At 38.7% G+C, this 17,835-nt stretch overlaps 1 protein-coding gene across 13 annotated transcripts in view; it reads right to left on the bottom strand.

Moving 5' to 3' along the window:
• Positions 1-17,835, bottom strand: part of MARK3 (microtubule affinity regulating kinase 3) — a 59,171-nt gene that overhangs the window by 20,648 nt on the left and 20,688 nt on the right. For 12 of the 13 annotated variants that reach the window (XM_068160190.1, XM_068160198.1, XM_068160187.1 and 9 more), the window contains 9 exons: positions 13,140-13,188; positions 12,298-12,363; positions 9,839-9,909; positions 4,445-4,501; positions 3,461-3,697; positions 3,258-3,377; positions 2,458-2,557; positions 2,051-2,163; positions 1,130-1,283 (listed from right to left, as the gene is read on the bottom strand). In XM_068160190.1, the coding sequence (XP_068016291.1) occupies positions 1,130-1,283; positions 2,051-2,163; positions 2,458-2,557; positions 3,258-3,377; positions 3,461-3,697; positions 4,445-4,501; positions 9,839-9,909; positions 12,298-12,363; positions 13,140-13,188 (967 nt within the window). The remainder of the gene's footprint in view (positions 1-1,129; positions 1,284-2,050; positions 2,164-2,457; positions 2,558-3,257; positions 3,378-3,460; positions 3,698-4,444; positions 4,502-9,838; positions 9,910-12,297; positions 12,364-13,139; positions 13,189-17,835) is intronic. The other variant, XM_068160200.1, reaches the window with a different exon arrangement.

Raw genomic sequence — 17,835 nt, 5'->3', positions numbered from 1 at the left:
TGAAGACACTTAACAGGTAACTAGTTAATTCAAACCAAGCAATCCTTTCATAGCGCAAAGTTGGCACACGCCGCTGAAGACAATTTCTGATAAAACTAGGCACCTGAGAAGGTATAGCAGTGGTTTGCCACCAGCTTCCTCAGGTGTGCCAGGGGCAGAAAAATGTTTCTGCACACCTGACAGAGTGTGGCAGCCTGTTCAACAGTTCCAAGTTCCCTTTTGCTTTAATGATTTCCTGGACACTCAGAATCTAAGCCTGTGTGGATATCAAGCTTTTCTGCTGCCCCAATTACACCTTCTCAGAAGACCATACATGAAGATACATCAACTTTCTTGTGAGTGTTAGTGTAACCACAGTGTTTTATTAGTAAGATATCAGAAACTGTATGTATATACACACATATAAAAATGCACAAAACCATACACAAAATACACACACACACATATAAACAAACATCACAAAACACAGTAACCATCATCTCAGGAAAATCCCCAAGGAAAGAAACCTTTGAATGCACTTAAGGTATTTAAAAGTAGACCTAAACAGAGCCTACTTTTATGAGTCAGTATTTCAGCAGGAAGATGTTTAAGACAGTTAGCAAACCCTAAGCTACTGTCTTGCACACTTAAGTGGGAGAGCTCTAAGTTTGTTCGAGTCACTGTTCTTCAGAAATTTAATTCCTGCAGGACAATCAAGTCACACTACCCTCAGGAAACAAGAAATACTGCCAAACTGACATTTCTTGAAGTTTTAGACACAAGTTGACCTACTAGTGTCAACAGAAAACAAAAGCTGAACAGACATACAAGAGCATGGGGGAGGAGTACTGTGCTTTTTTTCAAAAAAAGAGGGCTGCAATATTCTCTTCATTTGTCTAACAAGTCTTTCCCAGGACAGTGAGAAATGCAAGGGATAGCACGAGGCAGAATAAAAGAATGAAGTTGGTGCATTCAACATTCATCTAGAAGCTGGTTTTGGAAGTTAGTTATTCAGTAAATTATTTAGCCACCATGCTGCGAACTACACTGTTGTCACGCTCCTCGCCTTTGGCAGATGGAGACAAATTCAGAGATGGAACAGAACTGGAAGCCACTACATTCTACAACACTGAAAATTGTAATTGCTCACCGTGGTCACTGTACCGCCGCTGTTTCTGGCTAGAAGATATGCTTCTCTGAACTTTGTGATGAGGAGATTGTCCAGTGCTATTATTAAGATCACTACTTGGCCTAACTTTGGCAAGTGAAAGATTGCTGCTGGAGCTTGAATCGCTTGCATCCAACTACAATACAAATGAGAATATTAAAATAAGGAGTTCAGACAAAACAAATTAAATATCTACTAGCAGTTAGAGGGAAGCAGCAGGATGATAGCTCTGCTACATAGGAAATTCTGTGACATTAAGGAAATTGCATGGAAGCCTCAACTTCTCTTTGATTTCTGTGCAACTGTCTTAGGTAAAGTTCAGCAGAATTTGCAGCTCTTCAAAGGACAACTGGATAAAAAAACCCCAAAAGCTCTCTCTACTTTCAGTACTCTACGCTCAGATTTTAACAAGAGTAGTACACACTTTGTAAAAGCCACCAAACTAACTCCGCCAGCAGAGGAACAAAGAGCAGCCTGTTGATGCCAAACCCTCTCAGCATCATGTGCAAAGGTAATTTACAATGCAGGAACTTTTTAGGTTGATCAGTCCTGCTTCTTGGTTCTCTTAAAATACTTACAGCTGGCACATTCATGCTTGAGCTCCTAGACTAGACACGACAGTAACCTGTATACAAAGTCCTTTATAAGAGTAACTGCTGAGCAAGCAGGGTCATTTTAGGGAGCCTAAAGGCAAGAGTTTACTAACTCAGAATGGTGTGAGAGAAAAATCCAGCATCATCTGAACAGCTGACACTGATGATTAGAATAATATGATTTTAAGTGTAATGGACTTCTGTGCAGGAATGCAATGCCTATAATTACTGATTTAAATTTTGCTTCTTACTTAGCTAAGGACACACTTCAACTCCTTTGTTTCTTTGCATTTGTAAGAACAGTATTTACCTCTGATGATTTTCTTCCTAGCAGCAAATACGTAGCTGTGATTTCATCATATTTCATTTTACTGAGGGACTCTTGAATTTCTTCTTGAGAATATCCCATTCCTACCATAATATCTAAAAATAAACAAACATTCTATAAACGACAGAAACACTCTTGATGTTTAAGCTAAGTGTTTAAGTTCAAGAGAAAGAATGGAACATTTAAAGGATTAAACAGACCAATTAAATGTGAAAACATAAGCCTGATGAAACACCAATAGTAAAAAGACTAGTTATTTTTTTTCAAACAGCAAACAGAGCAGCAAAGGGCAAGGGAGGAAAAAAATAATTAAAAGTAATAATTAAAAAAAACCAAAACAACACCCACACCATGTAAACAATACTATACTCTGAAAAATACTGTATTACCTATTCTTTTCTGGTCCGAGATGTCTAGTTCTGGTTCAACGAACGGTTTAAGTTCATCCTCCTCATGCCCTGCATTGATCCACCTGTCCTTCATAATTTGCTGTAAAAGAAAGGATTTAGTTAGTACAGTACACTTACCAGCACAGACAACTCCCCTATCTACTAAACATTAAAGACACTTCTACTTTTCCTTTTCCAGAACAGGCTCCGGCACCTATTCAGTTTTGTCTTGCTCCAGTGAGGAGAATCAGCTAAGCACATCAAGCCAAGCTGCCTCCCAGTCAGCTGCATTCCAGCACATAGTTGAAAGCCACAAGCCTGTAACCAGAACAGCAGCAGTGCAACAAATCTGACAGCAGAGTTTAGTAGGTCCAACCTTAACTATGGAAGTCTATAGTAGCCAGTATTGTCTTGGCCTTTCTCCTCCTTGATAGCACAAAATGCAGGCAAAAGACAACAACATAACCACCTAGCAGCCAGTACTTCCAATTCACTCTTGAAAATGTGGTAAAATATCCTGGTGGATCATCTATTAATACAGGAATCCACAAGGTAACCATCAGGAAAAGTTATATGACACATGCAATGTAATGTCACATTAATTTTGAAAGTAACTGTAGAATCAGGTGTTTTCTAACCCAAGCAAATAAAATCTTTAAAAAACTTAACATACTCAACACTCCTCCCAAACCCAATCCAAGTAACTACTCACAAACAGTATGATAAGAAGTTAGAGCTCAAAAATGCAGTTCACAAAATACAATGTCTAGTTTTATGATGCATCTTATTTGTGCCATTACCTCTAGAGTGCCTCTTTTTGTCGGGTTTAGCACCAGGAAACGCTTGAGAAGGTTTTCACAGTCTGTGGACATGTAGAAAGGAATCCTGTATTTTCCTCTTAGCACTCTTTCTCTAAGTTCCTTAGGAACAGAAGAACAAGCAGTTTTAAGCAGCAAGTCACTTAAAACATCAGATAAACATGCCAAACACTAAGAAGACGCACCTTTAAGTTCTGCCCATCGAAAGGCAGAGATCCACTCACAAGAGTATAAAGAATAACACCTAAACTCCAAACATCTACTTCAGGTCCATCGTATTTCTTCCCTTGAAAGAGTTCTGGAGCAGCATATGGAGGGCTGCCACAAAAGGTGTCCAGTTTATTTCCAACTGTAAACTCATTGCTAAACCCAAAGTCAGCTATTTTAATGTTCATATCTGCATCTAGCAACAGGTTTTCAGCCTGGAAAAGAAAGAATGGGTTTTCACATGAACTTAGAATACTCGATTTAGAATGGTATTGTTCATTTTTAATCAGAAGGCAAAAGGCTGAAATAACGCTTAACGCTCCTGCCTTGTAAAGCCTCTAGGTGTGCTCTAGTCTATCATTCACATACCCCCTACTGTAAAAGTCTCTATACAACAGCTTCAGACTATGGCAGAAGTGTTTTCAAGTGATTGGTGTTTTTCTGTTGTGGGGGGCTTTTTTGTTGGTTTTTCGTTTATTTTTGCTGTGTTGTTATTGTCATTGGTTTTGGTTTTTGTAAGTTACAAAGCCGTGATACATTAAACAAGTTATGTGGCTACAGAAAGAACAGTTTAAAGAAAGGATATACCATTTCATGCCAAACTACAAACAAGCTACACTTCAGTTTCATCACTGTAATTGATAATTCACTGTTTTAGACCAGAACGTGTCATAATTCTATTGAACTGACCTGTATCAGATTTGAATTCCGACCACAGGGTAAGAGACCATCTTTCAGTAGCCACAGAAATTTGTATTTAAATGCCTTACAAGTCCTCTTCCTTTTATTTGAAATGGTTGTATACTGTAAACACACTTCAAAGTTTGCTAGAACATTAAGACCCAAACAGAAACACCAAAGAAAAACCCACAAACCCAGACAGCTTAATAAGCACTACAATAAAGATGACATCCACAAGTACAGAAGTTGACACACACACACTTCACACATTTTCCACTTACCTTGAGATCTCTATGAACAATGTGCTTTTGATGGCAATACTGCACTGCAGATACTATCTGGATAGAAAACAAGCCCAATTATGTAAGTGGCATCTCAAAAAACCAGGAGTTTTCATCAAAAAGTTCAACCTTTACTACTGAAGCTGACATATACTTACCCACTCAGAGCTACATAGCCAACTACTACATTGACCACCAAATTTGCAGAAAAATTGCTTAATAACTCAGGTGTCTGTTATTTGATCTATTTGGTTTCTACTATACTTGAAAGAGGATTTTGTTTTTCCTGTGTGGCTAATTATAGACTAGCAGAAACAATGACTTTCAGAGAGGTTACTGAAGCATTTCCATTCCGATACTGTACACAGCTATAAAAGCTTTCCCTCTAAACTGATATTTTAGAGTCTCTCTCCAGAGATGCTTTTTCATGCTGCAGCATGGAGAAAAAAGGCTAAGAAACAAGTTTAGCTACTAGAAGAAAACACTGGGAAACAGCTTGTCAAAACTTGCACAGTGAGAAGCAACTACGCATCTGACAAAGGTATGCTGTCCAAGTGCATATGGTTTATGGCTTTTTTTAATACTGTAGAAGAGTAGCAAGCTCAATGGAAAAAATTCTCCAAGTCTCTCAAATGTAATAGGATAATTTCTTCCATCCTAATTTCCAAACATCATTAATTTTTTCCTGCTTTTTATAGCAAAGCTATATGTAAGCTATTTGTACAGTACAGCATCCTAGCACATGCTTTAGAGTCATAATCACTGCTGCAGAGCTCTGTATGTATGGAAAACCCAGGCAAAGTTTTATTATTACATGATCACCAATGCAGCCAACTGTATGTTTGCAGCTTACATGGTTGGAATTGAGGCAGATGTTATAGCTTCCTAAAATATATGAAACTGCACATAAAAATAATTTACTCTAACTGTACTTAAATAACTATATTAAGATGTCCAACACAGAAAGATGAGGTATCATTAATGTTGCAAGAAATAATTCATGATGAGACTGCCCAGCTTAGCTGCCAGATCCTTCTGTAGTGTAAGACACAATGCTTCTCCCTCCCAGTAGTTTGACCAGGTGGAAGTAAGTCAAACACCTGACCTACCTATCAGTCACTTGCGCATTTGAAACCTAAGCACCAACGTTATGATTTTTGTATCCTTGTATTACTGAATTACACACATGCAAAATGCCACCTTAGTGTATGAAAAGCTGCAATATTTCCATTCCCTACACTTTCTTTCTGTTTCTTCCTCTAGAGAAGAGGCACAAAAATGATCACAGGGCTGCAACACTTCTATGAAGAAAGGCTGAGAGAGGTGGAGTTGTTCAGGCTGCAGAAGAGAAGGCTCCAAGGACACCTTATTGTGACCTTTCAGTATTTGAATGGAGCCTACAAGAAAGATGGGGACATTTTCAGCAGACCCTGTTGTGACAGGACAAGGGGTGATGGTTTTAAAGTAAAAAGAGGGGGGATTTAGACTACTAGAAGGAAGACATTTTTTACAATGAGTGGTGAAGCACTGGAACATATTGCCCAGAGATGCTGTACATGCTCCATCCATGGAAACATGTATGGTCAGGTTAGAGGGGCTCTGAGCACTCTGAACCTTTTCTACACAGTTCCTGATAAAAGAAACTGAGGACAAACAGTTAAAGCTGTCCCTGTCCATGTCACGGGGCATTGGAACTAAACAGTCTTTAAGGCCCCTTCCAGTCCAAACCATTCTATTATTCCAAACTCCAACTTCAGTTTTTTTACACCTGCTGAAATAGACAAAGTGCTCCCACACCACTACCTGTATCATCCTTTTAGGTTTCCTCACTTTCTCCGTGATACCATTACTTTACTGACACAGTTGCAAGCTCACTCTGCAGAGGCTCCAAAGGCTGACAGCATGACAAACACCTCAAACTTTGGGATGGTAGAGACATGGCACTGTAACCTCTCACTCCTAAACTGCTTTTACTGTGACTATCTAACCACAGAAGGGCTTGCAGACAATTAAAAGCTTCCTTCAGAGATGCTTTTGAATTACTGTGCACAGCAACAAAAGAGCACACAGACTGCAAAATTCAGTCCCATCTAAATGGAAGGGAAATAATTATTAATGTCATACACATTGCATTAAGGAGCAACAGTCAGAAGTCAATGAAAAACAGCACAAAGCATGGCTGCACAGGATTGACTGACTTTTTTTCTAGCTTCCCCCTTCAGCCCCAACCTGCTCGAGCGTGAGAAATCTGACAATGCTCTGCAGGTGGGGAAAAGTAACAGAAGACTTTTTTGCTTTTTTTTGCTAGAGATAACAATTGGAGCTTTGAAATACATTTCTTGGGAGGGATTAAAAAAAAATTTTTTTTTAAATCTATATATTCACATATTTTAAAGAACAAGTTAGAGCAAGTTACCTGTAGGCAGAGAAACCATTCTTCATAAGGAATGAATGACAGAGGGATAGAAATATGACCTCTCAAGATCCTCTCCACATTGCCACAAGTAATTTTTTTTTAAATGGAACACTGAAGTAAAGATGTATTTTGTGGATTTTCTACTCTTTTTTCCCCAATATCTGTCCTAACATCTACCAGCATTAAGATTTCCAAACTGCCTCTGCAGGGATACCGTGGGAAGACTGAAGGAGACCATTACCTAACTGGTTTCAGTAAGGGAAGAGGGGGGGTTTTGGGAGACCCTCTACTGTGAGTCTTAGCATTGCATTTTTTAATGAATTCTTATCCAGATGGGCAAATTTTTCTACAGAAGAGGGGGTAAGATTGAACCAGAGATGTTTGGAAGTCTGTAACAGAAGACAAGGTGACACAAGAACACAAAAGTTCCTGGATTTGAATTTCTCACACATGGCTGCACAAAAGAAGTTTGCAATGTAGAACGCAGAGCATGGCTGTATTTTTAGTGTTTCTACACTCTCCCGTGGTCCTTGTCAAGCGTGATTGGAGTAATAGGATCACTGCCTTCTACATTCTTTTTTCCTGCTAAAACCTTAAGTATGTGTAACAATTTTATTTTTTTCCTAACAAGCAAAAAGAGAATTACCAAATTCTGCTCTTTACTTGCTACTGAGGAACTGCCTTCTCAGACAAAACACAAGTGTTTGATCCAGAAATCACATCTACTCAAAGAAGAAACATGATCTGAAGACACAATAAAATACAACCTATTGTAAGAATTAAGCTCAATATCATGGCACAACTGTTTCTTCAGTTTAAACAGAGCTACCAGCTGTTAAGATAGTTAAAGTGAAGAAAAACAAAAACAAACAACAACTATGTCTCAAGTCCCTATCTAACCTAAGAACAGCTGTACTCAATCAGATAAAAGGTTTCCAGAGAGCATTCTCCCTCCACAAATGGCTAAAAGGTATACCAAGTTAATCTGGAACTACAATAAGGTGAAACGAATAGTTTTATGATTCGTATACTTGGTAACATGTAGTTTCCTTTGACACTGTCCTATAGCTAGAGTCCTAGTGTCTAAAATACCAAGCTCTGATCAAAATTGTTTCTGTTCCTGTGCACATGCTCTTCTCTCTGGCAAAGCACAATGAGCTCATGCTATAGCTTCTCTCCTTGGACTATTACTTGGCTTTTCTCTTCCTCCCCCTCCCCAGGTGCTCATGCTTTTGAAGCTCTCAAGAGCATCACATCTTTGAGATCAAAATCTTCTAGAAGTTGTTGAGCTTGGTGGCCAGGAAGGCAGCTGTTGAACGAGGAAAGAGCAAAGCTGCCTGTGCCAGGAGACAAGACATACAAGAAAGTTAAAACATACTCTATGCATTTCAGTGGATCACAGAATAAGAGAGGTTGGAAGGGACCTGTGCAAAGGACCTGTGAAAATCATCTAGTCCAATGCCCTGCTACAGTGGGATTTACTCACAGGAACATGTCCAGGTGGGTTTCGAATGCCTTCAGAGATGGAGACTTCACACCCTCTTGGGGCAGCCTGTTCCTGTGCTCTGCCACCCTCATAGTAAAGAATTTTCTTCCTACGTTTACGTGGAACCTCCTGTATTCCAGTTTGTGTCCACTGCCCCTTGCCCTGTCACTGGACAGCACTGAAAAGAGTGTGGCTTCATCCTCCTGACATTTGCCCTTTAGATATTTACAAGCACTAATGAGAACCCCCTGCCTCGTCTCCATTCAAGTGAGGGCACCTATCTCTCTTCAGAAACAGCATTCTGCCTACTTGAGTACAAAAAACAAGAAAAAAAAAAGCACTGAAAATCTGAAGTATGTGAAAATCAACTTTTGATGGGTCAGATACTCAGTTCAGAGGGCAACATTTGTTTTTGAAAAATGAAGTTGCATATATCCTGTACTACCCACATTATCCCATAAAACTAAGCACTAAGTCTACCTGTAAAACATGTTTGACCTGTTTCCACTTAAAGGGAAGATGAATTGTTTGGGGGGGAAGGTAATTTTGAACAAACATGACATTCCAATAGAATTACTGCAAGATATTTTTCCACACAGCTCCTGATAAAACAAACTGAGGACAAGGAGCAGCAAACCATAGTAGTAGAAGTTTTCAATATTCACATCTGAGAGAGTAAAGAAAATCCTCTCAAGTTACTCTGAAGCTCTTCAAGCAACATTACAAAGAGCACGGCAACAGCCTGGGATTTAGAAGAGATGGCTGAAGTAGGAATGGCTGCTGCACAACCCATCACATCTACCCCAACACAGCACAGAACTACACACAGGAAACCCTCAGTGATAAAGGGAAGTTTGATATTTATTACTTTTTACAATATTATCTAGGCTATCCAAGTGACCAAAGGCATGGAAATAACAGAAGCAAACAACAGAAAAAATGAAATGCCAATGAAAGTCAATATGCTACACAGACAGAGATTTGGAAATGCTTTTTACAGATCTATGAAATTCTTTGCAGTGGTAGTTTATCCATCATAAAGAAAACTAAAGAAACTACTTTTCTATGACTTTTAGAGCAACTGTTAATCTTTTCATTTAAGTGGATGGATATGGACTGATCCCTGTTACATACACCATCTGCATTCTGAAACTGGCCTGTTTCATTCAAGTAACTTCCAAAATGGTACAGACCAGCTAAACTAAGGATTTATGAGATCAGTCCAGAGGAAATTCATTTTGGAATGGAGTGCACTTCCAAATACCACAGACACTGCATTCTGGCACTTCTAGATACCCTGACACAGTGCTAAAGAAACTAGCACCACTGAATGGGTTACTAACCCCCTCAAAGGGCTACTCTAACCAAAGTTCTTCCCCACTCAAGAATACAAGTCCATAACACGCTAAACAACATGAAAGACAGATGTTTTACTCAATTTGTCATTAAGAACAGAGAGTGGAAAGCTGATGTATAGGAATACTATACATACCTGTCTAAATTTAGCTCTGGCCTCCTTTTCCTTCATTCTTCCATGTGCAACCAGATAGTCAAACACTTCCCCTACAATTCAATAACAAGACAAATTAATTCTAAGTTCAGAATCTAGATAGTCCTCACTAACAGCTGCCCACAGCAGCTTCACTGGAATGACTGAACTTCAACTTCATGATTGCAGGTTAGCTCAAGCAAGGAACAACTGCTATGTAATTCAACTGCTATGTAATTAACTATACCATCATCTCCTATGCAAGAAAACAGTAAGACTTCATGAATGACTAGATATAGACAAGAAAACCAGCCCAAACATTTCCTTCCAATTATTTACGATAGAAACTGAGCAGCATAATTCTGTTTTATAAAGATGACATGTGCCACTTCAGACTCTCACATAGGTTTCTTTTGCACAACCACCACCACCCTCCTGAAAACAACAAAACCAATCACCAAAAAAAACACCCCAAAACAACTCCAACCCCCCCAAACAAACAGCTTCACATATGAGAATGTATAATCATCATACCAGCACTAGAATTTTTTCTTTGTGCAAATGTATAAAATTGTTCTGACCAAACCCAGAAATCTTAGCTTTAACTTAGGCTTGGAAGATACACTGAGAAGGGTAACTCCTGAACAAGCTCAAAGTTCTATGGTTGTGGATGACTGAAAGGAGATTACTAAAGATCTGATGTGCTTTGATTTTATCCCTTTATTCAATTCAGTCATTTTACAGCATGTCACAAACTACTGCTTGGCCCATTGAACTACTTGACATGTTTGTGAGAGCATGGGAAATTTGCTTTAACAAAACCCCTTAGTCACATACATAAGAACTCCTAAAAACAGACTAGCTTTAAAAAAGTTCTTCACTAATATGCAGAATTAAACTTTAGAGGTGGATTATATATCTAAATATTCTCTAAAAACAAGAAAATATTGTTTTGTAGTTAGCTGCCTCGCAAAGGAAGGGCTGAGTCACTACATTTTTGAAAAAAAGCAACTCCACCAAACTCAAAATAGAAAAAAACAAACACTCAAACCTCAGAGTCATACAGTAGGGAAAGCAGCAACTGATCAATCTGAGCAAATGTCAGGATTTTTACAAAACAGCTTTCCTTGCTTCCTTCCCTCTGCAGGGTTTCAGTTAATGATTCACTCAGGTAACTCACAGCTCTTTGAAAATTTTGATGGAACAAACCTGAACACCTCTTCACAATTCAGGGAAAGGAGCAACAGAGAAAGAATTATCCCAAATTAATGCAAAGTATTGCAGTTGTAGCTGCAGTTTCTTTCATTCTGCAGCCACAGAGTTCATATGTATGATGCAAGATCAGTACTTTGATAAAGAGAAAATACGGGAAACTGATGCCTGCCACTGAAAGTAACAGCCACTCCCGTCTTGCGCAACACAGCATATGCAAAGGGTACAGCTCACGGCCTTGGACACCAGCACAGCATGCATCTCTCCCTTACACAACGTAGGATCCTCACTGCTTTAGAGAACTGCTGGACTCTCTACCTCCTAAAAGCTAATCACTAGATGGCAATAGAACTTCGCTTTTAACTCTAGTACCATCAAACAGCACAGAGGTGGCTCCACAAATACCTGTACTAACCAGCATTTTAACAACTTTGTTTCTGTTTAGACAACTCTTGGCTGAATATTTCAGGGAGCTGCTAGAAGAAAACATAGGCAGGTAATCATCATTTGTACTAATTAAACCACACCACCTAATGTTCAATGCTCATTTTCTCCGAACCAAAAAAGTCTTTGCACCTCCCTCTCAAAACTAAAGCATCAGTTATGTGAGACTCCCAGCTGCTGATACCGAAGGGTCACATTGACAGGCTGAGTGCTATTAGATTTTAGCCAGCAAGGAGTAACTTAAGCCCAAATATCTTAATTGTAGCTCTGGTGAAAATATTTGACACTGCATGATGCATGATTTTACCCTCCCCAACACAGTAAATAATGAATGTTTGAAACTCCTCAAATGGTGTAAGCTTAAGTCTAACAATTCTTAGCAGTAGAAGGTCTGTGATTAAGATAGGCAAATATCATCAACATGAAAACCGGATGTTGCAGTACTCGTCAGAAAGGTCTCATCTGAACATGTTTTTTACCCACTATTTTACACAAAATAGGAAGGGAGCTGAAACAATCAGTTGAGAAAGTCAGCATTTGTTACAGAGAGGAAGAATTGATGATTGAATATAGATTTGCATTGCTTTTGACCTGTGAAAACGAGGCAAATGTTACCAAGCTGCAATAAATTCAAATGCTGGTTTTAAAAGTTATAATGAATTATGTTGCCCAAAGAAGTCCCAGAGAATATTTAATATTTTACATTATTATGATATTAATATTTGCTTTTAAAAAATGGTAAAGAAAAGTGTTTTTCCCACTTGGCAGTTTGTTTAGATTTCTTATCACATCAGAGAGGTACTTACCCCCACTTGCATATTCCATTATTAAATAGAGAGTTTTTTCAGTTTCAATGACTTCAAATAGTTTCACTAGAAAAGAAAGCCATTTATTAATCCCTTAACTGCTTGCAGAAGAATCATATTAGCACTACACACAATTCTGTCACAGAAAAACACCCACAACTATTTGTTTGCTGCCTGACAATGTCAGTTATTACTGTAAAGAGGCTTTTTCTATCTAACATTCCTAAATGGAAAATACTGTAACACATTTGGTCAGCTCACACAGAACACTTTCTCCAGAAACAATACTTTGCTGCTGTTACATGGGAAAAGCAACTAGATTAAGCAGAACTTCCACATATTTGAGCATCAACAAAAGCCATTTTTATGCACTGAACTAGCATACATGGTGACAAATGAGTTACTTGTCATTTTGCAGACAGTCCTGCAACAATACATGATTTAAATGTATAAACCCTGAACAATTTCTTGACTTGGGCTTGGTATACATTTACTTTTAATTAAGAAGCTGAATTTAGTCAAAAATCAGTATTGTACTTAGAAGGACCAAAATTATCAATTACCTATGCAAGTAAGTTTTGTGGAGAGATCGAAACATTTTTGTTTGGTTTGGCTTTGGGTTTTGCTTGGTTTTGTTGTGGTTGGTTTGTTGTGGGTTTTTTTATTTGTTTGGTTTTGTTTGGTTGGGGTTTTTTTAAGTACACAGCACTGAAAAGTATTTATCACTGCTACTTTACAGCAAATTAACAGAATTTTTTTTTAAGCTCATACCACAACAATTTAATCCGTGAAAAAGCTCATATTTCTCCAGAGTCAGAAATTATGTGAAAGAAATAAAGTACCTATATTTGGATGATTTAAGATCTTCATTATTCTTACTTCTCTAAAGAGCTGAAATAAACATAAAACATGAAATAAGTTAATGAAACAGCTAACAGCCATTATTCCTAAAGCCTGATCACTTTGACAAACACAAAAGGTAAACATTACTATTAGTATTTCAATTACATTCAATAAGCACTTATTGAAGGCAAGAGTTAAGGGCCTGCTTCTTTCCATTGAAAAGACCCACACATAACTCCAGTGGTAAGTGCTCTTCAACTCTATGGTTTGCAGACTTTTGGGGCCAGAAGACCATTATGAGCCCACATATCTTGCTGACCACTGCATCTCCACACCGTCTTTTCTCCTCTTCACAGAAAATACTGTTTTCAGAATGTGTGAACCACCACCCCCAAGCACCTTTTAAAGACCACCACACTACATTACTAGCATGTATCTACCTCTCTTTGGCACTTTGGTAAAGCCATGGAATTACTGTGCAACAACAGGAATTCACAGGTTAAAAATATCAGGTACTTTATATCACACCAGAAGTGTGTTACACAACTACTCCATCAAGGAGCAAATGTTAAGGGGAGATGGGGAGACAAGGCTCCCCCTTGGCCCCTCATAAGTATTCCTGCAGTGTGACTGAGGCATAGTGGCATCAGCTCCTGGGTTTGTCACTGCAGTTCCACTGTTTCACTGCCAGACATTCAGCCTCCATGCCTGCTCAGCCAGTACAACACACTGAATGTACTAGTCAAAATTAATAGGGCAGAACACAAATGGTGGTTTTCTGACCCCAGCAGCCATTATTTCAGGAGTACAGACTCAAAGAGATCAGCCTGCTCCCACCCCCTCTTCACCATTCACCTTCCCATGCAACAGGATTGGACCACTTCCCTTGATGCAACACTAGTACTAACCCAGAGAGATGGCACAAGGTCCAGGAATGAGTTTAACAGAAAACACTCAACTCACCAAATACAACTTTTCCATCTTTAAGTTTCCTATTATAGCTCCCTTGCCCACCCCACACACCCATTTTGGCAGGATAGGTGGTAGTTAGAGAGTACAACTGCCCAGGTCAAGCTGCAGAATCATGTTACGCCAAGAGGGTTACATTCAGAGAGCACATACTGACTGTAAAAAAACTTCTTCCGCTCCTGCCTCCCCTAACCAATACACATGTGAAGAGGGTTTTGCATGAGCAGTTATTTCCACTGAGTTCAACTTTGCCTGACACACAGTAAACTCTGTCCTCCTGCAATTGGAGGATAACATGGCAATGACATTTAACAAGTGAAAGACAAGCTTATTACTGACCAGCTATTATTTTCACCTCTGAAAACTGTTACACAAAAGAAAATTATACAATGCACATAAATCCCTAAGTCCAATACTAAAAATGCCATGTGTGTTGTTACTGCAGGATAAAACATTGCTTATAATGAAGTTTTAATAGCAGTTCAGACTCAAGACAAAAATTACTACAAGAAACCCAACCTTGAAGTGCCAATACTACTGACTTCTGAAAAGCCTAAGAATTACCTTTTTAGACAGTACACCACACAGCAGTCCATTGTGTCACTGGTTTTCCTTTGCAACAACTCCCATGCCAGACCAAGACCCCAGAGGGTTGCCATTCTTAACTCTTGATTATTTTCTATCAGCATGCTTCAAAAAGCTGGAGTAATCAAGAGGTTTTATTACAAACCTAACACCTACTTGTACAGAAATATCGCTAATGTAACATATTGAAATTAATGTAAAGAGACTGAAGCAGAACAGAAATCCACAGCTCCACAGGAATGCAAACTTGGGAGAAAAAGAGAGAGTTCTGTAAATAACAGGTAACAGCACTGCTATTAATGACAAGGGAGCAAAAATTGCTGCTGCAATATTTGCCTCAGGTCGGATTTCAGATAAAAGTGAAGACATTTAATATGTCTACATGTATTACTAACGACTCAAAAATCTGTAGGTGTACTTACTCAATAAAAGCAAAAAAGTGAAATACAGGAAACAAACAGAAAACAAGAAGAAAGAGTCCACAAAACAAAATTCTTTTGCCTTTTTGTCTTTTAATGTAACAAAATGTTTTCTGGTATTTCGGTAAAGACCAAGATTTGTGGAGCAATCTTTATTGCATTGCTCAACAGACCTTCTGCCCCACACCACAGCCACTGCTGTGAATGGCACTACACAAACAGAAAGTAAACCCAGTTTTCAGAATGCTTTTCATTATCTTATTATCCAGGTCTGTGCCTGACACTCCATTAGACATCAAGCCACTTAAATCACTGATTGAGCCAGGACACTTTTGGTCCTGCAAAGTAAGAGTTTCAAAAACTATACATGCATTTTTAATTCCCCCCACCCCACCCCGAGGAAGCACACCGCCTTTTTAAACAAACACACCCAAACACCACCACAACACTTACTCCTGAAGCTTTTCCGTATATAATTAAACACGGTCAGCTACTTCACTCTCTCTGGTCATCATAAATTTAAAAGCAGTTGAATCTATAGTTTTGAGGGTTTTTTTCTCTATTTTTCATTCAACTCAGCTGAACTGGTATAGAATATATTCTGGATACTCCATTAGCATTTTCAATCACAGCTTATATAACTGAAAGCCTCTGGTCAGCTTTTAAAGTTCTGAGTACAGTTTGTGTAATTTGCTCTCAATCGATCACTGGTATCTTCCACCCCCAATACTCAGATAAGCCTACTGGGCCAGGCTCTCACCAAGGGCAACTCCAATGCTGCACTGATGAAGACCTTGGCTGTTATTCAGCCATTAGCCTACTTATCACCTCACCCACCTAAAAAAAAAAAAGATCTGTTCATAGGATAAGTATGGGAGTACAGCCAGTTGTAATGGGCGCCACCAAACAAGAACAGTCAACCAAGGGCAACACAAAATGAGACAGCAAAAATTAGGCTAAAAATCCCAACGTTATCATGTATATTAATTACTTCTTTTTTTTTTTTTTTTAAATCAAATATGCTGATTTGGCTGGAGATAGCTACTTCCTCCATTGTACACTGCACAACTTGACGGCCTGCTGTGACAGTCAGGCTCATATCACATTTTGGGCTGTTCTAAATACACCATTGGTCCACAAGATGACTACTCTGCATTACTAACCCAAATGAAGCATGTCAAAAGTAGCTTCTACACGTGAGCCATTTGTTGAAGTGGGCAACTAGAAACAAGTTTTAAAAAAACAACAACTATCTTTGTCCCAGAAGAAATTACAAATACTTGAGAATAGGATACAAGTACCACCAAATTCTTTGTTGTAATTTTAGTTAGAGATAAATATATGCTTCAGATTGTGGATTGTGCTCCTCCAGTCATTCCACATGTTATGTGTGGCATTATGACACAGAGAGCAACTTCCACAGGGATGTCTGCAAATGCTTCACACTGTATTGTAGTCTATTTCTGAAGGAGGAATACAATTTAAGTCTTCATACAACTTTCACACACCAAGCTGAACAAGTATTTCCCAGATTTTGTCCTCCCAAAATATTATGTTCATCAGCTTCTAGCAAATGAAGTAGTAATTATCATCACATAGTCAAATTTACTGCAAACAGGGAGGTGTGATAAAAGCCCACACAACTGAGCTTCTCTGCCACAGGAATACAGCAGCAGCAGATGTAACGTCAGAGGACATAAGAAGTTTCTCAATATGGAAAATAATTTTCTTGGTTCAGGAACTTGTCACAGTGAGACCATAAAGGAAGACAACCAACTGAAAACTGTGCTTATGACTTCAATTTCTAAACAGAAATTAAAAGCTACTCCCAAATTGGTGAACAGCTCATTTTCCATCAACAGGAGCTCTACAAATGTTTCTAGGCAAAGACAAACATCCACAGTCTGCCAAACAAATGGCTTTCAGCTTTGTTGTGGTCTGGTCCTTTGACTGTAAGCCATGTTAGATATGGGGAAAGAATTACATTTAATTAATGCTGCTAGCTGACAAACTGGGTACAAAAACCCCTCACAAACCAGCAATGGAAGCACAGACACATACTGAGTAGTAATCAGTACACTTGTCAGATGTGGAGCTCCAACACATCCAGGAAATAATCCCCCAAAGCATGGGCTTTCATGAGATGTTGAAACAAGCCAGATTAAGCTTGACCAGTATATTAGGCTCCTCCTGATAACCACTCACTGAAATATGCCCTACATATAATTAGGAGCCTCAAGCAGGAAGCCTTTACACAATACAAGTTTGCCTCAAAGAAACCACAACTTGAAAATAGGGAAGAAAATAAATTATTACAAACAAAAAAGCCTGGATGTTTTAAATTCTCATCTCTCTCTTCCAGTTTTTAACATACTGATTGATACTTTCAGAAAGGACACGGTACCTGGACCACATTAAAACTGATGTTTAAGAACTCTTAAAGCTTTAACAACAACAAAAAAAAAAAAAGACCAAGACGTCTGCACATAATGAACAAAAACATTTGGCTGAGGAGCCAAGTTCTAAAAAAGGAAAATGGAAAGTCCTTTAGTGCTATTACATGAACCTGACCAAAAAAAGCACCCAAGCATACAATGGCAGCGCTAATTCAAAACGAAAGAAATCAAATTTTGAGGGGGGTGGGGGTCTAAGAGGAAGTCAGCTACTGTAGCATCAGCACTTGTTTCCAGCGAGACCAATAGTCACTGGAAGCAGGTACACA

This window comes from Melanerpes formicivorus, unplaced genomic scaffold, assembly GCF_026170545.1.
Source record: "Melanerpes formicivorus ecotype bairdi unplaced genomic scaffold, bMelFor1.0.p_v2 SCAF_48, whole genome shotgun sequence".
NCBI lineage: Eukaryota > Metazoa > Chordata > Aves > Piciformes > Picidae > Melanerpes > Melanerpes formicivorus.
This window is presented reverse-complemented; position numbering and strand designations above follow the sequence as displayed.